The 26,244-nt window shown below is 33.6% G+C and overlaps 1 protein-coding gene across 1 annotated transcript in view; it reads right to left on the reverse strand.

Annotated features, from left to right (window-relative positions):
* The window catches only part of ADAM2 (ADAM metallopeptidase domain 2), an 84,109-nt gene that overhangs the window by 14,905 nt on the left and 42,960 nt on the right, over positions 1-26,244 (reverse strand). Inside the window, exons 11-15 of the mRNA XM_057697534.1 lie at positions 18,720-18,856; positions 15,841-16,021; positions 10,033-10,131; positions 9,723-9,918; positions 7,413-7,518 (exon numbers count right to left, since the gene is read on the reverse strand). Coding sequence (XP_057553517.1) covers positions 7,413-7,518; positions 9,723-9,918; positions 10,033-10,131; positions 15,841-16,021; positions 18,720-18,856 — 719 coding nt within the window. The remainder of the gene's footprint in view (positions 1-7,412; positions 7,519-9,722; positions 9,919-10,032; positions 10,132-15,840; positions 16,022-18,719; positions 18,857-26,244) is intronic.

Here is a 26,244-nt window from a genome sequence, read left to right on the forward strand (position 1 = left end):
CCCAGACCCATCTCCCTAACAAGGGCTTAATCGCCAGGTAGAACGACTTTCTTCCCGCTCTTGCCAACTCCACTCACCCAAAAGTATAGCCATAATTGAATAACAGAATATAGTTTGGGAGCACTGTAGCTGTAGAACGGGGACTAGAGGATGGTGGCATGGGATAGGAAGCTCTATACCTGGAGCAGGAACAAAAACACTTCTAAAAGCCACATCCCAAAGACACAGGCTCATTAAAATAAAGGCTTATGTGAAAACTAGGGAAGGTCGCCTCCCCACACCCTACAACCATACTAACAAGTCTCCAGCAGCAATAAAAATAGATTACAACTGGGAGAGCTACAGGACACATACTCCCCCTGAGGGCTGGAATGAAGGGAAGCTCCAAATCTAAGAGGGGAGGAAGAAATTACCTCACTAGTGAAATTTAAAGATTCTGGTGCCTATAGCTACAACAAACATTAGACAGAGTCGAGTTCCTAGAAATATTTACATAAATCCTCACATTACAGGCTTATCTACTTCAGTGCCTGTTACCCTATGTAACATGCCCAGCTTTCAACACAAAAAAGAACAAGTTATGTGAAAAGGCAAGAAAAAACAGTCTAAAGAGATAAAATAAGCAGCAGAATCAAATCAAATATAAAACTGATCTTGGGATTATTAGACATGAAATCTAAAATAATTGTGGTTAATATTCTAAAGATTCTAAAGGCAAAAGCTGACAACATGAAAGACCAGAGAGAAAATATCAACAGAGATATGAAAGCTGTGAGAATAAACTACATGAATTAAAAGCAAATAAAAGCAAAGCAAAACCAACCAAACAAAAACTAACAAAAATAAAGAATGGTTCCCAAGGGTTCATCAATAAAACTCTATCAAAGCAGCACATGAAAACTCAATGATGGATCAGTAGAAACTTTCCAAACTGTATCACAATCATACAAAATAATGAAGAAAAAAATAGAAAAATTCAAGAACTCTGGGACAATTAAAAAAAGTGTAACATACTCATAATAAGAGTGGCAGAAGAAGAAAGAAAATAGGGTAGAAAAAATACGTGAAAAAATAATGACCAAGATCTTTCCAAAATTATTGACAGACATGAAAAAACAAATGCAAGAAACTCAGAAAATGCCAAGCAGGATAAATACCAAAATAAAAACCACCTACAAATATATCACATCCAAAGAGAAGAAAACCAAATCAATGAGAAAATCTTGAAGGCAACTAGGTTGGGGCACACCAGACTTCCAGAGGAAAAAAGAGAAGAATTACAGCAGACTTTTCATTTTAAAAATCATGCAATTAAGAAGAGTGTGGAGGGAAGGCTTTGAGTGTTGTAAGAAAAGGAAAATCTAACTCAGAATTCTCTTTCCAGTAAAATTATCTTTCAAAAATGAAGACTTTCTCAGACAAAGAAAAAGCAGTACAATTCTTTGCCAGCATGTCTGTCTTGCAAGAAATGTCAAAACAAAACAAAACAAACAAACAAAAAAAACCAAAAACCAAACACCAAAAAAACAAAACAAAACCAAACATTTCTTCAGGCAGAAGAGAAATTATTTGGGTCAGAAACTTTAATCTATATAAAAAAGGAAGAGCATCAGAAAATGAAAAAATGGAAAGAAAAAGGTGTTTATTTTTCTTATTCTTAACTGAACTAAAAGATAACTATCTACTCAAAGCAATAATACAAAGAATGTATTGGATATTGATGACTGAGTTATATACCACAAATTCTTTATCCACTCATCTGTCAGTGGACATTTAAGTTGCTTCCATGTCCTGACTATTGCAAATAGTGCTGCAATGAACATTGGGGTACATGTGTCTTTTTGAATTATGGTTTTCTCAGGATATACGCCCAAACTGGGTCATTTGTAGAGATGTAGATGGACCTAGAGTCTGTCACACAGAGTGAAGTAAGTCAGAAAGAGAAAGACAAATATTGTATACTAACGCATATATGTGGAACCTAGAAAAATGGTACAGATGAACCTATCTGCAGGGCAGGAATAGAAATGCAGACATAGAGAATGGATGTGTGGACACAGGAGGGGAAGGGGAGGGTGGGGTGAACTGGGAGATTAGATTTGATATAAATACATCACCATGTGTAAAATAGACAGCTAGTGGGAACCTGACATATAGCATAAGGAGCTCCGCTTGGTGCTCTGTGATGACCTAGAAGGGTGGGATGGGGAGGGGGAGGGAGGGAAGTCCAAGAGGGAGGGGATATATGTATACATATAGCTGATTCACTTCATTATACAGCAGAAACGAATACAACATTGTAAAGCAATTACACTCCAATAAAAAAGAATGTACCGGACATTTATTGCATATGTATAAGTAAAAGAAGTAACAAGAAATGTCACAAGGGACTGGATGGAGGAATTGGGTAACTCTATGATAGTACACCTTCACTAAACATGAAGGAGTATACAATTACAGTATTTGAAAGTGAATTATTACTGTGTTATATGTTGCTATTTAGAGATAGTAATAATCACTTTATGGGAATGGTCTAAACCACCAATTAAAAGCCAGGCATTGTCAGAATGAATAATGAAAACATGGCGCATGATTTTAACATCTAAAAACCAATTAACGGAATAGACTATATCAATAGAATAATGGACAAAAACCATTAGATTCATGTGAATAGAGGTATGAAAAGCACTGAAAAAACACAACCACCAGTCAAGATTAAAAACTCTCAGCGAAGTAGAAATACAGGGGAACTTTCCCAATCAGATAAAAGGCATCAACCAAAAACCTACAGCTAACAATAAACTTAATGGTTAAAGGCTAAATTTGTCTCATAAAATTGGAATGAGCAAATCTTTTCTTTTTCCACTTATATTTCAACATTTTAATAGATATGTAGACAAGGTAATCAAGCAAGAAAAACAAATGAAGCATGTCCCAATTAGAAGAGAATAAATAATTCAGATTTCATTTGCAGGTTACATGATCCCGGACATGGAAATGCTAAGAAATTCACATACAAAGAGAGAGGTGGGCGGAGAGTTTACGAAGTTCACGCAATATAAAAGATCAATATAAGATATGATTTGCCTTATTATTATTATTAGATACCAGCAATGAACAATGAGAAAATGAAATTTAGAGAACCATTCAGTTCACAATAGTTTCGAAAATAAAATGCTTAGGAATATACTTAACAAAATAAATGCAACACTTGAACACTCAAAGCTAAAGCCTAGGTGAGAAAAATCAGAAAAGACTGAAATAAATCAAGACATTCTATATTTATCAATTGCCAACTCAAGATTGCCAAGATGGCAATTCAACACACACACACAGACACACACACTCACTCACTCCACAAATGAATCCATGGGAAACTGATGAAATGTGAGGATTAAGGTCTGTGAGTTTACCAGTGCCAGTTTCCTGGTTTGTTTTGATATTTTGCTACAGGTAAGATATAGAAGTCATTTGAGGTGTTACCATTTGGGGAAACCAACTGAAGTATAAAGGGGTCCTCTGTATTCTATGTTATTTTTGAAACTTCCCATGCATCTACAATTAGTTCAGAATAGAAAGACACATAGGTAAAATTCAATGGTAGGACAGCTACACCATTCCAAATAAAATGGAAAAAAATGAACAGATTTGTCATACAGGAAGATACATGCATTAACAAAAAGGCTTGGAAAAGGCTCTAAATAATTATCAGACAAGTGCAAATTGAAACAAAAATAAGTTACAAATAGAATGGCTAAAATAAAAAAGATAGACATTACCAAGTAGCAGCAAATTATGGAGAATATAGAATTCTTAGACTCCGCCAGTGTGCGTGTTAAATTGCACAGTCATTTCGGAAAATGATTTGGTAGATTTTTTAAAATGTTAACATGCACTTATTGTATGACTCAGCAATTATATTCCTATGTATCTATCTTTCTAACATAGTGGAAATATATTTACTGTAAAGACCTGACCTTGAAGGTTAGAGCAGATTTATTCATAATAGCTGAAACCAGAAAACAATGCATCACGTAACTCATCATAAATAAATGTTAATTATGTGTATATAATTTCAGTGATTTCAGAATTCTTCAGTTAAAAAAATGAAATACTATTATAAGAGCAGTTTATTTGAATCACAAAAAATTATCCTGGGCATATTAAGTGTGACACACACAAAAAGCATACTGTAGGATTCCAGTTATATGAGGTTTTTGAACAGGATACATTTCTCTATTATCATTGGGATAAGAGCACAGGTTGTATGGGGCAGAGATTGGAGGGAACATTTCTGCATGATGGAAATATCAGTCAAGTTGTGTACCTAAAGTATATTCAATTATTATAGTCTATGTAAATTAGAAAGTCAAATAAAATCAAGCAAAATGAAGACAAAAGCCTCAACAGGAGTTTATATACACTCTATTATTAGTATGCTATGTTTATACTTTAAACAAAACTTTATAAGCATAAAGTAGTGTTTTCAAATGTTTAACATGAAAATTAAATTCTTTAAAAAGTCCTGTGAGGTAGGAGGGAAAAGTACTATTAATTTCATTTCATATTGCTTCATGCTTTGTGAAATAAACCAGACAGAGAAAAACAAATATTATATGTTTTTACTTATATGTGGAATCTAAAAATGAAACAAACGAGTATAACAAAATAAAAACAGTCTCACAGATACAGAGAACAAACTAGTGGTTACCAGAAGGGAGAGGGGTACGGAAAGCAGAAAATCGGTGAAGGGGATTAAGAGGTACAAACTACAAATGAAAAAATGAATAAGCCACAGGGTTGTAACATACAGCATAGGGAATAGAGTCAATTTTTATAATAACTTTGCATGGTGCTTAATCTACAAAAATGTTGAATCACTATGCTTTACATCTGAAAATAATATAATGTCTGTAAGTACCCATCCAGAAAATCATAAATGTATGCAAAGTTTCCATTATGTATTATTCACAGTATCCAACATAAAGTCAGAAAATTGCTATCCACGCCAAAAAAGTGAAAATGTGATATAGGTACAAATATAGCACTAAATATCAATATCAAAATGACCCAGATATTGTGGTTAGCAGAGAAGCACTTTATAGCAGCTAATATACGAGGGCGAGTCAAAAATGATCCACACTCCAGTTATATTAAAACTTCTATAAATTCTACAGCCAGAGTGCGGGTCATTTTTGACTCACCCTCATAAAAAGAACAATGATTTCAAAGAAAATATTCAATGTAATCATAACAGCTAGAAAGCTTCCTTTAGTCAGGATATGCTTTAGCAATTGTGAAACAAACTTCTGTGTTTCTGGGTCTCAGCGTATGAGAAAGCAATTGATAAATGTAAGATGCATTTTGTATATACTTGTGGTGTCTAATTGGAGGTAAAATTATCATTATAAGTTCACATTTTAAAAACAGATATAATACGTGGATATTGAAATAAATATGTGATACATGTACACTCTAGCTTTGTTGACTGAGAAGAAAAACGGTAGAAATAAGCACACCTGGTGATTAGAGGTTTATTTTCTAAGTACTCTTCTCTACTAAAAGGAATCTGGCCTACTGAGAGAAATAGCTGAATCCAGAGCAAGGGTAGAAGAAATATAATAGGGGCCTAGAACATCTTTTTTGTGCTAGAAAAATTCGTAAGGTTTTAAAGTATCCTACAGACGTTTGAAAAGAACATTGTGGCCAGCTAAAAGAAACTCTCACCAGCCAAAACTGAGACAATTTGAAAAAGTAAGCATTAAAAGGAATGATAGTAATATATTCTATACTATTGAGTCAAATAGCAATTGCTGAGTCTGAACTAATATAAATACACACACACAAGCAAACAGAAGGGAATACTTCTTTCTACAATACGTTTCTAGCTTAAAGGCAGAGGCAATAATGGAGTTGGAAAATCATCAATGAATTTTAAAACCAGTGGGTGAAAGTTTGAGGAACGCAATATGTCCATAGTCTCAATATTAACTCCCCCCAAATTACACAGTAAACATAAAGGGAAAGACTAACTTCAGAATTGAGAGACCCCAAGAAAATCAACTTTACCAAAGAATTTAACCTAAAATATCCAACAATGAGAGGCAATGGCATGTACCTTTTAAAAAGTGCACTTGACGGTACAACAGCACTTCAGTGGCAAGTATGCCAAAATTTATAACGTGAATCTAATCATGAAAAATATCAAACAAATCCAATTTGAGGAAAATTTTACAAAATAATGGGCCTGTAGTATTAAAAAAAAAACAAAGGAAAGAAACAAATGAAAACAAAAAGAATGGTCTAGGTGGAAGTTTAAAAATACTTTATGACTAAATGCAAACACGTGACTCTGGATGTGCTCCCGAACAGTGCAAAAGAGCTATAAATACTGAGATGAGTGAAGTATTATTGGAAACTGTGTTCGAAAGCTACGATATTGCCATTAAAAAACAAAAACAAGAACAACGAAAACAACAACAAAAACCCAACTTTGTTCTCAAGAAAACATAATGATTTATTTAAGGATAACAAAACAGCAACAAATTTGCATTCAAATGGCTTAGGAAAATCATTTTGAAGGGAGCAAAGGAGAGAAGAGTTACAAAAACAGAAGGATAAAGCCAATGGGCAAAATGTAAACCATTGGTAAATCTGACCAAGGGCTATATGGGAAGTCTTTTTGCTATTCATGCAGACAAGAAATTTTTTAGAGAATTTTTATTTTTGCTATCAAACCAAGTCTGAATTAGTATCAAAATAAAGTATTACAGTAACAATAACATTCTAGTTCTAATGTATCTAATAATCATAGTAGTTAACAATTAACACTCATATTGCGCATACTGTGTGTCCGTCCCATTCTAAGTGCTTTTCATAGAGTATCTAAATCCACACTGGCACAAGCCCAGTGACGTTAGTGAAATTGATATGTGTATTTTACATATCAGGAAAGTGAGGCACATGGCCAAAGTCACACGAGTAGGTAAACGTTGGAATTAGTATTTGAAACCAAGATGTCTGCTTGCAGAGTACATGTTCTTAAATGCAGTGCTTTATTTCCTGGCTAGTGGAAACGCATGCATTTTTATTCGATCACTATAAAGAATGGCCCAGTCTTTGCAAAATTAAAGTGACAGTATGCGAAATAAAAATGATCAGTCCTTCTAACTAATGGGTACTTAATGTACCTATATGTAAATGAAATGCTCTGTGGGATGGTACAAAGAATAGTTTGGATGTGTGAGAAAGATAACTACAGACGTCCTGTATTTAAAACATTCATAATTTGATTAAGTACAGTCTTATTTGATGATCAAGTGACATTTTGCTTACATATAAAGTAAATTATCTCATGGTATTTTCAAATTTAAGGCAATAAAAGTTTCTGAGATAGATTTCCTAGAACATACTTAGGCTTACACTGTGTGTACCCTGAAGCACTTGAGCCACAGCCCCCGGATGGATCAGCCTTAGAATTAAGTTGAGTGAAACAGTCCTGAGAAGCAAAAGTTGAATCTGAAAAAAAAAAAGTGTGGTTATGATACTGAACTTACATTGGGCAGTGAAGTATTTTGAGAAATAATGACTGAAACCTTTTCAAATTTAATGATATATCTATATCTATATATTTACCAGAAGATGTTTTTAAAACTCCACATAGAATTATCTTAAAGAGAGCCACAGATCGTGGTCAAATTTCGTACACTCTGCAATAGAGACGCGGGAGGCCAGGTGACAGTGGGATGATATCTATAGAGCTTTGAGAGGAAAAGACTAAGAATTCTTTATTTGGCTAAACCCTCCTCAAGAAATTAAGGAGAAATTATAGCACTCCAAGATAAAACACAATCAGAGAGAACGCAGCTTTAGCAAACTTTTCCAGCAAGACCTACTAAAGTGCATCCTTAAGGCTGAAATCAAAGGACACTAGAAAGTAACTAGGATCCACACGAAGTAACACTTAATGCTAATATAGTAAACTATCAAATAAAGTAAAAGAAAATATAATAGATAATATAAACATATTTACTGTTTGGACTCTTCTATAGATTTTAAAAGATGATTGCATAAAAAATTATTATAAATCTTTGTCTTTAGGCTTACATAAAGATGTAAGATGTTTGACAGAAATAGAACAAACGATGGGAAAACAGAGGTATATATATGCTGTTTTTGTTTACTTTTGAAATGAAGTTTATAATAATTGAAGTTCTTAAGATTGTAATACCCAAGCAAACCTCTCAGAAATAACTAAATATATATAGTAAAAGAAACCACAAAGAGATTAAACTATTACACTAGAGCTATCTATTCAATACAAATGAAGATGTTATTGAGGAAGAGACGGTAAAATATAAGATATATTGAAAACACATAGCAGATGGAAATACTACCTTACTTACATGAATAGATTAAACACCTCAGTCAAAAAGAAGAGATTGGCAGAATGTACCACAAAACATGACCCAACTATATGATGAACAGTTAGGCAGACTGCGTAAGGCAGTGCTTACCTAAATCCAATCAGGCGATGATATGGGCCAAGGCTGATGTGCACATGTATTCTGGATTCCCTTGTTATCTTGGGTGTGGCCTCTGTACCCTACTGATTGAGAGCCGTACAAATATTTCTCTTCTCTTCACTGAAAGTGTGCCAGGGATACATACATGCTTTTCAGTCTGAGACTAGCTTCCTAGCCTACAACGTGGGCACTTCAAAATGCAGCAAAAGCTTCTAGAGGAAAACTAAGATTTTTTTTTAAGGCAAAATTCCTCTACCTTTTGGTCTTTGATCATCTTGTGACTGCAAGAAAATTCATAATGCCTTTTTAATTTACTTTAATCTAATTGACCAAGTTTCTGAGCAGCTTCTGAGTTCCAAGGATGCAGCTGCCTCATGGAAAAATAGTTTATGGTTTTGACAGCCTCTTCCCCTTAAATTCTAACTGCTAAAACGTCTCTATTTTATCTTTTTTTTTTTTCTCTTGAAGAAGATCTCTAGCTAAGCCAAGCCTGATCTTCAACATTCAGAATCTGTGTATGTCCCTAGGAACATAAATGGCAGTCAGTTTTTCCCTAAAATAGGTAAAGTTTCTCTCCTGTGGAAATTTAAATTAGTTGTCTTTGGTCTCACTGTACTCTAAAGCCTTTAAAAATACCATCAATGTAATATACCTTGATTTTTCTAGTCATTTTCTTGTAGTTGCATCTGTCACTACTTGCTACATCCTTTCCCTAAATTTAATATTTAACACAGGTTTTATATTTAATGTAGTTGCTAGATATGTAAATATAAATAACCAGTCTTACTATTTCTTTCTGTAGCCTATGTTCTTTTATTTACTCTGTTTTTGCCTTCTTTTGGGTTAATCAAATATGTCAATTGCTTATGTTTTTCTCCCCTTTATTAACTTTCAGTTTCTAATTATTATATTATTATTCTTGCATTTATCTTGGATTATGAAACAAATACTTGACTTACAGCAATTCTTAATTTCTCTGAGTGCTGCATTTTACTGGAATGATTGAGTTTTGTTTTAGTTTTTTTCTTTTCCTGATAATACTTTTTCTATTTTTATTCTTCTAGAGGTTAACACAGTTTTTGATATATTAATAGCTTCATTTCATAATATCTTTGTCTTTTCTAACATATATAAAGATATGTATATTAGTAGTTTCCAGAAAAATACATATACACGAAATCAAATTATAATAAATACCTTCACCAAACATATCCGTGCATTGTTTTATCCCACTCATACATTTTCCACTCAGACAGATCCACTGATTGTCTGCACACGGATGCCCATCCTGAACATAAACGTCTTCTTGACATGCTGCAGATGTACCATTACAATATTCAGAGAGATCACATTCATCAGAGGACAACCTGCACACTTGTCCTTTTTCTATAAACTGGTGGGGTGAAGTAAATGATATTGAATAAAGCAGAATGTGAACATTTAAATATTATGAAAAATGATACCTTTACTAATGTAGGTAATAAAAAAAAATGTAAAAGGCTCTTACAGAACAAGAGTCACAGCACAGTCCGGTAGCACAAACTGACCCAGGGTTGAGTCTACATGTCTCATGGTTACAGCATGCGTTTGGCAGAGCTGCACAAGCCTGAAAGACAAATCAAATGCTCTGAAGGATCTTCCAGCTTTTACTTACATTAAGTAGATATTTTAATGAGAATAGCATATATATAATACACAGACAGACGCTTAACTTAAATGTTGGCAAACAGAAAAAAATAAAGCTACTTATCCATTCATTTATTTAACATTTATTGGTTAATGTGCTAAAGCAAGTATTCTTTTTATATCATTAGGTGTGACTACATTCATAGTAGGGTTCTCTAAAGTCCTGGAGTCCACCAAAGGCAAGACATTGATAACCATAAGTTTATTTGGGAGGGGGGATAAATTGGAAGATTGGGATTAACATATACACACTACTACCTATAAAGCAAATAACTAATGAGGACCTACTGGATAGCACAGGGAACTCTACTCAATACTCTGTAATGACTTATATGGGAAAAGAATCTGAACAAGAGTGGATAAATGTATGTATATAACTGATTCACTTTGCTGTACACCTGAAACTAACACAACATTGTAAATCAACTACATCTCAATAAATTTTTTTTTAAAATTTTAAAAAGGTAAAATAAAATAAGCCAAGACATCGAGATCTCTGGCTCTTGTAACAAACAGTTGAATGTAACATGTGAAATAAACAAAAGTTATGATTTAAAAAGTGCATTCTAGTGATTAGTTCTTAACCAGCTTTTATGAATCTACTGTATTTTGATGTCTTTAACTTTTATGGGGTATTCAAAGTTTAGTTATAATTCTCTAAATATGAAGAGATATAAAGTGATACTTCTGAACATGATTAAAATTATTACCTTTATATCACTCATCCATATCTTAGTATGCCTTGTTTTAATGTTATAATTCATCTCATACTGGTGATTCTGTATTTTAAAATTCCATTATTAGGGTTAATAAAGGCAACAGGAAAGAAGACTGGAGAGACAGAACACACACTCGCTCACTCACTCACATTTTTTAAATACCCAGGGATTAGAGTTAACTGGGCACAATTTTTCAATAAATTGCAAAAAATAAATCATGGATTTTAGTAGTCTTAATATGAGTTATGGCATGATACTTCCTAGGGCACACTAAATTTGCAGTATTTTCCAGAACTACTCTGTGATCTCTATGAGAGTCCAGAGGGTGAAGTTGTATCACAGGGGTTTGGGACTCAATTATATGACTTTTAATGGAGCTAAGATACACAACTATTTTTATTAGAAATTTTCAAGGTGTTTCCATTTGGACTCAAAAAAAGCAAAAACAAGTGAGTTCTGGGGAATAATTCCTTTAGCATGTCACCCAACTAGATATCTAAGAACACATTATCATGTTGGGAAGGGTACACATGAATGACCTTACTTAGCTATTGCCTTATGAAACACTGAATTATATTCATGTCTTTTGGTTCTCACAAATGAGTCTTACAAATTCTCCTTCAGTGCATTCCCTTTATCTCTACTCTTTCTTCCTCCTTCCAATCCAGAAGCTTTATCTAAGATTTCTGTTACAAAAACCAGCCTTTAAGGACTGTGTATGGTCCAAATCTTTTGACTTAAATATTGACCTGGATTAAAATATTCAAAGCCAAAAATGTGTCTTCTATACTCTCTTGTTCAGTTGTGAAAGCTTTATATCTATCTTTCTGAATGCCAGAGGCTCTTAGGTTAAGATATATAGTGTCATATCATCTGCATGTAATGACAGTTTTACCTCTTCCCTTCCAATCTGGATGCCTTTTATTTCTTTTTCTTGTCTGACTGCTGTGGCTAGGACTTCCAATACTATGTTGAATAGAAGTGGTGAGTGGGCATCATTGTTTTGTTCCAAATTTTAGTGGGAAGGCTTTCAGCTTTTCACCTTTGAGTATTATAATAGCTGTGGGTTTGTCATAAAAAGCTCTTATTATGTTGAGATACATTCCCTTCCCTACAAACTCAACACTTTGGTAAGAGTTTTTATCATGAATGGATGTTGAATTTTATCACATGCATTTCCTGCATCTATTGAGGTGATCATATGGTTTTTGTCTTTTCTCTTGTTGATGTGATATATCATATTAATTGATTTGTGTATGTTGAACCATCCTTGTGAACCTGGCACAAATCCAACTTGGTTGTGGGGTGTGATATCTTTTAGGTGTTGTCAGGTTCAGTTTGCTAATATTTTGTTGAGAATTTTTTGCATTTATATTCATCAAAGATATTGGCCTGTAATTTTCTTGTTTGGTAGGGTCTTTGTCTGGTTCTGTTATGAGGATGATGGTGGCTTCATACAATGACTTTGGGAGTGTCCCCTTCTCTTCAGTCTTTTGGAAGAGTTTAAGAAGGATTGGTAAAAGTTCTTCTTTGAATGTTTGGTAGAATTTGCCTGTGAAGGAATCTGATCCTGGACTTTTGTTTGTAGTGAGTTTTTTAAATTACAGATTCTATTTCACTTCTAGTGATTGGTCTGTTCAAAATTATCTATGTCTTCTTGATTCAATTTTGGTGGAATGCATGTTTCTAGAAAGTTGTCCATTTCTTCTAGGTTGTTGAATTTATTGGCATATAATTGTTCATAGTACTCTCCTATGGTTTTTTGTATTTCTGCAACATCAGTTGTTATTTCTTCTTTTTCATTTCTTATTTTGTTTATTTGGGTCCTCTCAGTTTTCTTCTTGGTGAGCCTGGCCATAGGTTTGTCAATTTTGTTTACCCTTTCAAATACCAGCTTTTAGTTTTATTGATTTTTTCTATTTTTAAATCTCCATTTTATTTCCTCTATGATCTCTATTATCTCCTTCCTCCTGCTGACTTTAGGTTTTGTTTGTTCCTCTTTTTTCTAATCCCTTTAGGTGGTAGGTTAGGTTACTTATAGGAAATGTTTCTTGTTTTTTGAGGAAGGCCGATATCATTATGAATTTCCTTCTAAAAATTGTTTTTGGTGCATCTCATAGATTTTGTATGGTTGTGTTTTCATTGTTATTTGTCTCAAGGTATTTTTTAACTTCCTCTTTGATTTCATTGTCAACCCATTGGTAGCAAGTTGTTTAGTCTCCATGTAATCTTTTTTTTTTTTTTCATTTCTTTTTGTGGTTGATTTCTAGTTTCATGCCATTGTGGTCAGAAAAGATACCTTAAATAATTTCTATATTCTTAAATTTGTTGAGGCTTCTTTTGTGCCCTAGTATGTGGTCAATCCTAGAGAATGTTCCATGTGCACTTGAAAAGAATGTGTATGCTGGTTTTTTGCATGTAATGTCCTGAAAATATCAATTAAGTCTTACTGTTCTATTGTATCATTTAAGATCTCTGTTCTCTTATTGATTTTCTGCCTAAAAGATCTGTCTATTGATATGAATGGGGTGTGATACTTCACAAAAATGTATAAAGACTTCACAAAAAACTACTAGAACTGATAAATGAATTCAGCTAGGTAGCAGGATATAAGATTAACATACAGAAATCGGTACATTTCTTTGCATTAACAATGAAATATCAGAAAGGGAATTTAAAAAAACAACTTCTTTTAGAATAGCATCCAAATAAATAAAATACTTAGGAATAAACCTGACCAAAGAGGCGAAAGACATATGCTGAGAACTATAAAATATTAATAAAGGACACTAAAGATGATTCAAAGAAATGGAAGGATATTCCACCTTCTTGGATTGGGATGATTAATATCATTAAAATGGCCATACTACTCAAAGCAATCTACAGATTTAATCCATTCTCTATCAAATTACCCATGACATTTTTCACAGAACTAAAACAAATAATCCTAAAATTTATATGGAATCATAAAAGACTCAGAATTGCCAAAGAAATCTTGAGGGAAAAGAACAAAGCAGGAGGCATAACCCTCTCAGACTTCAGACAATATTACAAAACTATAGTAATCAAGACAGCCTGGTATTGGCACAAAAACAGATATATGGATCAATGGAAAAGAACAGAGAGCCCAGAAATAAATCTACACACCTATGGTCAGTTAATCTTTGACAAAGGAGGCAAGAATATACAATGGAGAAAAGACAATCTCTTTGGCAAGTGGTATTGGGAAAGCTGGATAGTTGCATGTGAATCAGTGAAGTTAGAACATTCCCCCACACCATACATAAAAATAAACTTAAAACAGCTTAAAGACTTAAATATAAGAAGTGACACCATAAAACTCCCAGAAGAGAACATAGGCAAAACATCCTCCGACATAAATCATAACAATGTTTTCTTAGGTCAGTCTCCCAGGGTAATAGAAATAAAAGCAAAAATGAACAAATGGGACCTAATCAAACTTGCAAGCTTTTGTACAGCAAAGGAAACCATAAACCAAATGAAAAGACAACCAATGGACTGGGAGAAAATATTTGCAAATGTGCAACTGACAAGGGCTTAATTTCCAAAATATACAAACTACTCATACAATTCAACAACAACAATAAAACAAACAGCCCAATGGAAAAGATGGGCAGAAGACCTAAATAGACATTTCTCCAAAGAAGACATACAGATGGCCAATAGACACATGAAAAGATGCTCAACATCATTAATTATTAGAGAAATGCAAATCAAAACTACAGTGAGGTACCACCTCACACTGATCAGAACAGTCATCATTATAAAGTCTATAAATAACAAATGCTGCAGAGGGTGTGAAGAAAAGGGAACCCTCCAACACTGTTGGTGGGAATGTAAGTTGGTGCAGCCACTATGGAAAACAGTGTGGAGGTTCCTCAAAAATCTAAAAATAAAGTTGCCACATGAATCAGCAATCTCACTCCTGAGCACATATCTGGGCAAAATGATAATTCAAAAAGATATATGCATCCTTATGTTCATAGCAGTGCTAGTCATAGTAGCCAAGACATGGAAACAACTTAAATGTCCATTGACAGGTGAATGGATAAAGAAAATTTGGTGCATATATACGATGGAATACTACTCAGCCATAAAAAAGAATGACATATGCCATTTTCAGCAACATGAATAGACCTAGAGATGATCATGCCAAGTGAAGTAAGCCAGAGAGATATGACATCACTTATATGTGGAATCTAAAATATGACACAAATTAACCTACCTACAAAATAGAAACAAACACACACATAGAGAACAGACTGTGACTGCCAAGGGGGAGGGGGGTGGGGGAGAGAAGGACTGGGAGTGGGGTTAGCAGATGCAAACTATTACATATAGAACGGATAAACAACAAGGTCCTATTGTATAGCACAGGGAATTATATTCAATATCCTGTGATAAACAATAATAGAAAAGAATATAATAAAGAATATCAATCTTTCTATCTATCATGTATCTATCTATCTATCTATCTATCTATCTATCTATCTATCTATGTATCTATCTACATATCTGAATAACTTTGCTGTACAGCAGAAATGAACACAACATTGTAAATCAACCATACTTCAATTAAAAAAATAAATAAAACTTTTAAAGAAGGAGATATACTAAGGAAGTGTATACTCAAGAGGGGAAAGTGTAAACCTAGGTCAACTCAGGTATAGGATGAAGACCTTGAAAAAACCACCAGTATGAATAATCTACAAACTGTTGAATTCATGTACCAACATATGCATACTCATTAATTTAATATAATCCCAATAGGCATTCTTTGTTGAAAAGCAAGTTTGAGAAATTAGGTAAAATGGCAGTGTGACACTATAAAAATTAATAAATAATTTTTGATATAATTCTGGTATATAGTCTTCCAAATTAGTACTAACCTCCTGAGTCCCACAGTCACATTCTTCTCCTTCTTCAACTTCTCCATTACCACAAGCTGCAACTTTGTATGTTGGATCTAAGCGTGGCTGGTTTTGAAGACATTGGGACTTGGACTTTGAAATAAAGTGCGCAAATTCTTCCATGCTGCAGTTACTAAAGACCTTCACACCACTGGAATGACTAAGAATTCATCAAGCATCAAATTTTTATGTAACCACTGTTTCTATAAATTGCCTAGGCTCAGAATAAAAGTCTATAATTTAATGTTAGGTATAGCTAATATAAAATTACTAAATTTTAAGGCAACAGACTCAAATCCTAGTCATGTGGAAAATATTATTCACGAGGACCATGAAAAAATCAAGACATTTTTGGACAAACTACCAATTTTGGTATTTTTTGTGCTTGCATCCAGGTTGAACATACTCTTTAATCATTTTTAACCATAAATAATAGATTTATTGTTACATTGCCAACTATTCAGATGATTTCTATCTAAATGCCAGAAAACAAAAGGAGAAAAATTGAGAACTCCAGAAAATGCAGGATGTTTACTGTGTATGAACTTCCTTATAGAGGATACACTTTCTGATAATGAAATTAATGTTGTCATTAGAAAGAGATTATCAATCATGATTATATCCAATTATTTGCAGCTTGAATCCTTCCACAGATTTGCTGGAGGTTCTCATTCTCCATTCTCCCATTTTTCCCTGATAATAGGGCCTCTGATTTTCAGTTGAATACATGACTTCCTTGTATAATACCTACATTTAGCTTTTGCAAAGCTAGGAGCAGACCCATTAGCCTTAAAATGAAAGCATAAATTTAAATTATATGAAGCAATGCTTACAGCCATAGTTTTATCTGCCCCTTTATTCTATTGGCAAGAGGCCTCAGTTCCTGGCCATACAGACCTCTATATAAAGTTACTCGAGTGCCCTCACAATATGGCATCGAGCTTCAACCTGAGCACTTGATCAAAGAGAGTCCAGAGCAATTTGCATACTCTTTAATTATCTAATCTTGAAAAGTCACACACCATCATTTCTACCATGTTCTATTTGATGAAATCAAGTCACCAAATTCAACCCACACTCAATAGGAGGGAAATTAAATTCTACCTCTTGCAGAGAGGTGTCAACAATTTGTGGATGTATTTGAAAATCATCATTTGCTTTTACTTTCATTTTGCTTCAAATTAAAAAAAAAACTATACTTTGTTCAATCTCAATGTATTTTTTCAAACGTTTTTTTCCTTAGTCATTATTTCCAAAGCTCAGATATATTGCTACCTTCAAATGAGCCGAAAAGGCACAATTTGATGACTTCTTTATGTAAAGAAACAAAGTTCCTAATTAAAATATTAAAATATCAAAGAAAGTTGAAATTTGGAAACATATCAGGTAGCACATCTGACTCACTGGATGTGTAGATTGTATAAAGCATGGACTATTGACTGTGAGCTTTCAGAAAAATGACAGCCTTTTGTAAAAAAATCAGTGTGGGACATGTATTTTCTATGGATTAAAGAAACAAAAAAGCATGTTAAACTCCTTAAATGTTGCTATTTAATAAGCCACATTTTAAGGTTAGGATTGAGTACAACTGCCTCAGAAAGGCACACATCCTATTAGGACTCAGCCCTGTGTAAAATCACTGAATGTGACAGTGTCAAAAGGCATTAAAGATAAATAATTCTAGAAGACATTTCCCACCAGTTTAAAGACTAGCAACGAATCCTTTTCAAATATGCCCTGTTTATTCAGATTTTCCTTTAAATAGAAGATTTTCACACCATTTTTTTGCCATTCAGTAATGAATAAAAATGTCTGTGTCCTCCAACCTAAAATGCAATGCCATTCAAATGATGCAATGAGTTTAAAGATATGATTCATAAGCATTTTCTGCAAGATTGTAATTGTCAAATTAACCTTTTTAAAAAAGCATTTCCACAGATGAATGGTTTCTATATGTGGATTAATAATTCCACCAATCTTATGCAGGCCATAATTGTATATTTTGAAGCAGAATTTCTAGTTTTTTCATATTTACACAAGAATAAAAATTATATTATGTTAAAAAAATTAATGAAAAAATTTCAACACTCACTAAGATTGTAGGTTAAGTTGGTTGATTAAGTTGTATTGGGGGAGAAATTGGGAAGTGAAAAGAAGGCAGAATATCAGAGATATTATAAAAGAAATTAAATGTACCATTAAATAAAATTAAATAAAATGTACTTTTCGGCTTACAGTCCAAAAAAAAAAAAAAAAAAGGATAAGAGGCTGGCTGCAGTCACTGACTGGATGATGGTTTCCCTAAATCGCCTGAATATTTGGTCCTAATTCTATAAAATCTCATAGCCTACTTTATGAATAATGAGGACAATAACAAAAAATCCAGTAGGCCTTTGAGGCATGATAACTACTGCAAAAGGCCTCCTTTGATAGACAAAGAAAAAGCTGAATAGTAGCATCTCTGAAATTAGTAGATGCCAAGATGTCAGACTGAGCCAGGACAGAAGGGAGGGGATTCATGCAGAAACACCACACCAATAAATTATTCTTGTATGATGATCACAAGCCAGTCTTTGGCTTATCAAATCATGCATTCAATTATAAAACCATGCAAGTAACAGAGTGATGAATGTAGAGGTAGGTCACATATGAGAAAGCAAGGGTCACATTAGATTACAAGACATATTGAGATATGCAGTAGGGGCATTGAATTACATATTTGATCTGGGGTCATTGGCCACAGTTTATATTTGACCATTATTAATTATTTTAGTAGCATAGACTTTCATGAACAAAACACATCAAACTTCTTTTCATATAAACTACATATGGAAAGCATATAAAATAGAGCATCTTACACTGCTGCTGGGTTCATGATGCAGACAGCTCCTGGGCAGTGGCATTTGTTAATGTCATCGTAAGTTATTCCCATACTAAGGCTCAGTAATTGCGCTATAATAACTGCAAGTGATTCCAGACTTATGATTCTGGGGTGCTGGGAAAAAAAAAACACACACGTATGCATTCGCATTTGAAGAGGTAATTTATTTACCTGGAGTATAATGTAATTATTAAAAATAGTCACATGATAAAATGGAATAGAGACATCAAATATGTTAAACACAGAAATGCCATCCACGTTGGCTGAATACGTATAGCTACCACTATCAATATAAGGAAAATATGAAAAGTGAAGTGTGAAATTTTACAAAAATGTAAATGCATGGTTCATTTGGTGGCATTAGGCCAAGAAAATATTTGTCCCAATAACTTAATCATATATAACAGTAGTTATAGCCATGTTTGTACTCATAAAAGAAAGTCTTTAAAGACATACACAAATACACACACAGCTCCAATTACAAATGAACAGTCTGTGTTCATTTATAATTTAATTATTAGGAGATAGTATTTTATATGATGTTTCATACATTTTTTTAAAAGTCATAAATGAACCCATTGAATTAACTTATATAATGATAAAAATGACTGATGACAAGAATGTTGACTTCCCACAGTTGTTTAAACTTTATTTTCAAAACTAAAATGCTTTTATCACTTTTTAATAAATGTAAGATGCTTATTATAGCACATTTAGACCATATTAAAACATATGATTTTTAAGAAAAATCCACAGATCACACAATCCTTTCAACTATATCTAATAACATTGATGACTCTCCTTCAACATAGTTCCTAGTGATACATTTTGGTATCTTCTGTTTGCATCTCTCAATCAGCTTTCGATTATTTTCCACCCTACTCTCTAGCTCAGAAGGATCATACCAACGGATTATGTCAAAAGGTTCCTTTGCCCTCTGCTCTTACCTTGATTTGGTCTAATGGGGGGGAAAGGGTGAGAAAAGAGTAAGGTATTTATTACCATCACTTCCAGGTACCTATGACTGTCTGAACCCTTGAGTAGAGGTTTTGACCTTCCACGTGTAACCCTAATAAACTGACATTGTCCTTTCCTTCCAGCCTGGGTGACAATTACACATTTCTATATCGCTAGCCCTGAGATAATGCATAGTCCCTATATCTTGCATACACACCAATAAATGGTCCCTTTATCAAAATAACACAGTTGAATGTACCATCCATTTTCAGAGAGAGAGGGTTGGGGGAGAGAGAAGGAGAGAGAGGAAGGGGGGAGGGAGGGAGAGAAAAAAAGAAAATTAAGAGGAGGGGGAGGAGGAGAGGGAGGTGAAGGAGGAGGAGGAGGAAGTATTGATTCTGTGGGGAAGAAAATGAAGGATTCTGCTGAATTGCAAGCATTTAAATAATAGGCTATTATAAATAACAATATAATAAGAGGATATTGTGTTATTAGTGTAGTTACTCAGGTTTTCTTGTCTTCAGGATATTATAGAAAAGTCCCGTCAATCAATCAATCAAACAATCAATTAATCAATATATCTTTACAATTGTTTCTTCTTCTCTAGCTCTCCTGTTCCAGATTATCATTCATAGCTCAGTAAGAGGGAAATAACAACATCCAGAAAATTTCCCTTTAGATATCTGTATAAAATCCCAATATGCAATCACTCTTTTAGTCTTTATCTTCTGATTAGTGCATATGTTCTGGTCTCTCCTTTCCTTGTATGATAGGATCAGAGACATGGTTTTGTATTTGACATGAAATTTCTTTACATTCCCTTCCTGGCAATCTTAACTTCTATTGGTCAGCTTGGGCTGCCCTCAAAAAATATCACAGACTGGGTATTTTCCCAAAGTGGCTCAAGGTGCCAGCGGGGTCAGTTTCTGGCAAGGTCTCTCTCCCTGGCTCCTGGAGGGCTGCTTTTGTGCTGTGTCCTCAGTGGCTTTTCCTCCATGTGTGCAGAGAGATGGTTACCTCTGCGGTCTCCTCCTCTTCTCAGAAACACACCAGTCCTATTGGATTCGGGGCCCAGGCTTATCACCTCCTTTAACCTTAATTACTCCCTTAAAGGCCCCTTCTCCAAGTACATCCACATTGGGGGTTAGGGCTTCAGTATATGAATGTTAGGGGGACACAACTTAGTCTATAACAGACTAGTATGAAGACCTTGAAAAATGTATGGGCTGGAGTATGAGAATTTTCTAAAGGATATTGTTATGGTTGCTTCTGTTATGAAAATAAAGTAATGGAAAAAGTAAAATTATATTTCGCACTGGAGTTTTAAAAACATTTTTAGAAAAAATTTACAACTAAGCAGACGAGTTTCTTTTGCTGAATAATGCCTGTTTAGGACAATAGTTATCACATAACAAGAACAGCATCTGGTGTTTGTTATGGCTTCTTATGTGCCAATCACTAGACTGAGAAATTTGCTGACAGGTAAGTATTGAGACTTCCTTTATTGTGTACCATGTGATTATTTTCTAAAAATGTGTCTGCCATGTATATTTGGTAGTCTCTAATTTAAGAATCAAGATTCTATATAGACCTTTCAGACAAAGCTTATCAATAGTATTCAAATTTCTAACTTTTTGGTCTGAGAAATTATTGCTTTGTGCATTTTATAGGTATTTAGCTAGACACATATGAGTTCATGTTTATTCATATAATCACAGCCAAAATATGTTTCATCCTAAATAATGAGTCACTTAAAATTCATACTCATTTTACTTGAAAAATATTTTGCTGTTTTATATTAATATTGATACATTGGTTTTCCTTTGGTTGATGTAGTTTGTTCTTTTTTCTTATCCTTAGGGTTAAGATTTCTGTGGCATTATACATGAGTTTGAAACTTACAAAGAGAGAGCAACCTGATAATTTTTATGTTTAATAGCTGCGATTAAAACTTTAAACAATCTCTTTTGATTAGTCTCTCTGAAATTACTAATAACATTTTATTCTGTATGATGGTTTCATGCCTTTTAAATAATTTTATTTTATGTCAAGTGTACAAATCTTAAGTGCCTTGATGCAGTTTTACATACATTTACATATATGTATATATACAATACCTATATATACATATATACACAATTTATTTATACATATTATTTGTGCATATGTATATACACACACATATTTGTGAAGTGCTTGTGTGTGTTTGTGTGACCCACACCTGTGTAACTACTACAGTGTACATAAGATGCAAAATATTTTTATCACTTGGGAAGTTCTCTCCAGCAAGTTTTCAGGAATTCTCTCTCCAGAAAATTTAACTTCTGTTCTGACTTTTAACAACATGGTTTATCTTTACCTACACTTTATCTTCATAAAAATGGCATCAGGAAGTAAAGGTTCTTTTGTTTGTGGCTTCTTTTGCCCGACACAGTTTTTGAGACCCATCAACGGTGAGTATAACAGTACTTCTTTTTATCACTTACATTATGTGAAGCCTTATACGAAGCAATAAAAAGCACATGTTTATCGATTTCATGGATAACCAGTATTGTTAAGATGTCAAATTGACCTAAAGATTCAATTCAAAACCAAAGTCCAAGTAGTTTTTGTTGAAATTGACAGGCTGATTTTAAAAGAGAGTCAGAAAACCTAAAAAAGCTAAATCAGTCTGATGAGGTGGCAGTCAGGTTTGATAATTTACCATAAACCTATAGTTATTAAGACAAGGTGGTGGGCTTCCCTGGTGGCGCAGTGGTTAGGAATCCGCTTGCCAATGCAGGGGACACGGGTTTGATCCCTGGGCCGGGAAAATCCCACATGCCGTGGAGCAGCTGAGCCCATGTGCCACAACTATTGAAGCCCGCAAGCCCGCGCTCTGCAGCAAGAGAAGCCACCACAATGAGAAACCTGCGCACAATGGAAGAGTAGCCCCCATTCTCCGCAACTAGAGAAAGCCCGTGTGCAGCAATGAAGACCCAATGCAGCCAAAAATAAATAAATAATAAATAAATAAATATAATAAAATAAATCTGTAAAAATATATTTAAAAAAAAGACAGGGTGGTCTTGAAGAAAGGACAGACATATAGCTGTCTATCTATGTCTCCATCATCTATGACCATCTATGATCTCTTCATCATCGTCTCTATCTTGCACCCATCTTTTAATATTTAAGTATATATTTATATTTAAGTATTAGCCATTGTATTAATCAGGCTTCTCTAGAGAAACAGAATCAATAGCACATGTAATATAATGAGTATTATATATGAAGAGGCTTATTATAAGGAATTGGCTTATACGATTATGAAGGCTGGCAAGTCCATACCTGCAGGGTGGACTGGCAGCCTGGAGATGCAGATGAAGCCTGAAGGCATTCTGCCGAAGATTTTCTTCTTGCTTGAAGGGGATGGTTGGTCTTTTCATTCAGTTCAGGTCGCCAACTGATTGCATGAGGTCCACCCACATTATGGAGGGCAGCATGCTTTACTCAAATTTCACTGATTTAAACATTAATCTCGTCAACCCCCTCCAAGCTGACATGTAAAAGTAACCACCACAAGCATCTCTCAAACTTTACAGGTTCAGGTTCAAAATGAAACTTTTCTTCCACCCTTCCATTTCCCCCCTGCCTCCAAAGCCGGGTGCCCCACCTTCCTCTCCCTAGTTTTTCAAGAAAAATCTTAATCAATAAATAATCATTTATGTTTCCATCATTTATGGTACGTATCCAATAAGTTAGCAAGCCCTACATGTTCTGCTTTCATCAGATATACCAGATAAAAGCTACTTGTGGATCTGAGAATAGTACCATTCATCCTGCAGTTGTCTCCTATGTGGTCTCCTTGTTGTGGACTCTCATCCCTCTACAATCACTTTCTATAACGTAACCAGAGAAATATTTCTCTCTGGCTTCAAAACTTCCAGTACGTTCTCATTGCAAAGAGGAATAAATCTGAAACTATTTACTAGGATCGCAAAGGCTGTCTGTGATGACTCTTGGCTACCTCGACAATCAGTATTTGCACAACCATCTGGTTCTTGACATTCATTTCCATCTGAAAGCCTTGAATTTAATGATCATTCTCATGGGTTCTCATTTCCTAGGTCTTGCGATGACTGCCTTTGCCTCATCCTTCTTCCTCTTCTTTAAAGTTTTTCTCTGATCACCCTAGCTAAAACAGCCTGCTCCACATCCCATCAGTTTTTATCATAGTGTTCTAATGGATCTTCTTATTAGGAAGTGCAAATATAAGGTTGAAATAATCAGTTTCCTCTAAATTGTGTAGAATGTGTTCCTAAAAGCATTGGTTTTCCCCTTGTGAGATTTTAAAATAACATTAATTCTTTTAATAGTTTGGTGTTATTCTGAATTTCTAGTTCTTGTGTAACTTCTAGTAAATTAGGGGCTTCTATTAAGGATGTACTATTTGTCTAAGTTTTCAAATTTATTTGTTATAAATTGTTCTATTATCTTTTAAATGTTATTTGTATCTGTAGTCATTTCCCATTATTTTTGTAATTTTATTAATGTATTCCTACTCTGTCTTATAAAATAGTTTTGCCAGAAATATTCTTGTTCTTTATTTTTTAAAGGGCTAATATCCTTTTTGAATATCTCTGTCCTACCGATCATCTGTCTTTCTTTGATTTCTGCTTTTATCTTCACTATTTCCCGTGTTTCGCATGTTTTAGGGCAATGTTGTTTCCAGCTTTCCATGTATTTTAGGTTGGATGATTAGCTCATTGATTTTCAGCTTTATTTTCTGCAAAAATTCACTAGATACTAATTTCCTTAACTATTCTGCCTGAAGTCTCCCATTCCTCAAGTTTTAGCATGAATTATTTTAGTAATGTCTTTAGACATTATCAGCTTCCCATCATGAGCTATTCTATATTTCACCAGTGCTTTTGACTGAAAGTCTATTATAAATAAGTCTTAATTTTATTTTTCATTTTTCTTAGCATATGACTGTAATTGTGCTAGCAACTTGTCAAAAATCATTTGATTATATATGTCTGGGTCTATTTTTAGACTTTATAGTTTGTTACACTGGGCAATTTATCTACACTGCAATATCTTAGTCACCATAGTTTTATAAGAAGTTTATATCTTTGACTTTTCCTCAATTTCCAAGTTTGCCTTATCTATTTTCTTTTTTTACGTTTATATGTATAAGATGTTAATTTTACCCCAAAAAGCCTAAAGAGATTTTGATTAGAACTGCACTGACATCTTTACAATATTGTAAAAGAAAATTTAATTCTATACGAAAGAGAAAACATTTCAACAAAGAAAAAAATAGATATGAGCATATCAATAACTGTAGTAAAAAATTCTGCCACTAAAATGGGACATTTAGAAAAAATACATATAAATTTAAATGGAATTAATCCCCCTTCAAAAATAAAGACAGGATAAAAATATAAAATACATTTTTTAAAATTTAGAAAATTAGAAACAGAATTGAGCTTTCTTATTATGTTAAAGAATATCTGTGGTAACCTAGAACAAACATAATAGCTAATAGTGCAATTTTGAGAGTATTTTCCCTTGAGACCAGGAATGATACGAAAATGTCTACTATAAATTCAGTTCAAAACATTGCTCAACTTGAATTGTTCTTGGGATCCTAGGCAATTCAATAGGAAAGCAAATTTTAAAAAAAAGATATACATATTGGAAAGGAAAAAAGAATAAAATTGTTTTTATTCACATATGACAAAATTGGACACAGGAAAAATTAAATCTAAGGCTATTAGAAGTAAATATAGAAATATTATGGTATACAAGTCAGTGTATAACATTTGTTTTTCAGCATAACAGAAACTCATAAAATATACTTAAAATGTAGTATTTACTGATATCATCAAACCATATAGTATTTACTGGAATGCCCAAGAATAAATCAAACAAAATATTTGCAAAACTTCTACTTGGAAAGTTACAATGAAGTTTAGGCCTCTTTGCTATCTATAGTGTATTTTACTCTAAATTCCATTTTCTCATGTTTACTTGTTTCTTATTTAACTAAAGTATATTTTATTATTTTATATTCACCTTCACTTTGTTCTATTAACATATTTCTTGTAAAGAACTAATGTTTGAACTTGATTTTTAAAAAAAAATCCATCAGTGACTCTATCTCTTACTTAGTAAGTTTAATTCATTTATATTCACAAGATTGTTATTATATTAGGGCATACTTAAACCATTTTATTTGATTATTTTCTATTAATTTTATTTTATGTTATTGTTTTTATGTTTCTTCTTCCTTGGCTGTATTTATGTTTCTTCCGGTAGACTATGGTATTGGTGGTGTTTTCTTCTTATTCTTAAGACCAACATTCATTTCATATACCCTTACTTCTTTCTAAAACATATCAATATCTTCACTGTTTTCTTAAGAAGACAAGTCCTATAATATGCTTTCATGTCATTTTTATCTCTCCCTTAATCATCTCCACACATTAATAGAACATGGGTTCTAGTTTAGTATTGACCTACCTTTCTCTGCCATGCACCCCAACCCTTGCCCAATT

Source organism: Hippopotamus amphibius, chromosome 10, assembly GCF_030028045.1.
Source record: "Hippopotamus amphibius kiboko isolate mHipAmp2 chromosome 10, mHipAmp2.hap2, whole genome shotgun sequence".
Classification (NCBI taxonomy): Eukaryota; Metazoa; Chordata; class Mammalia; order Artiodactyla; family Hippopotamidae; genus Hippopotamus; species Hippopotamus amphibius.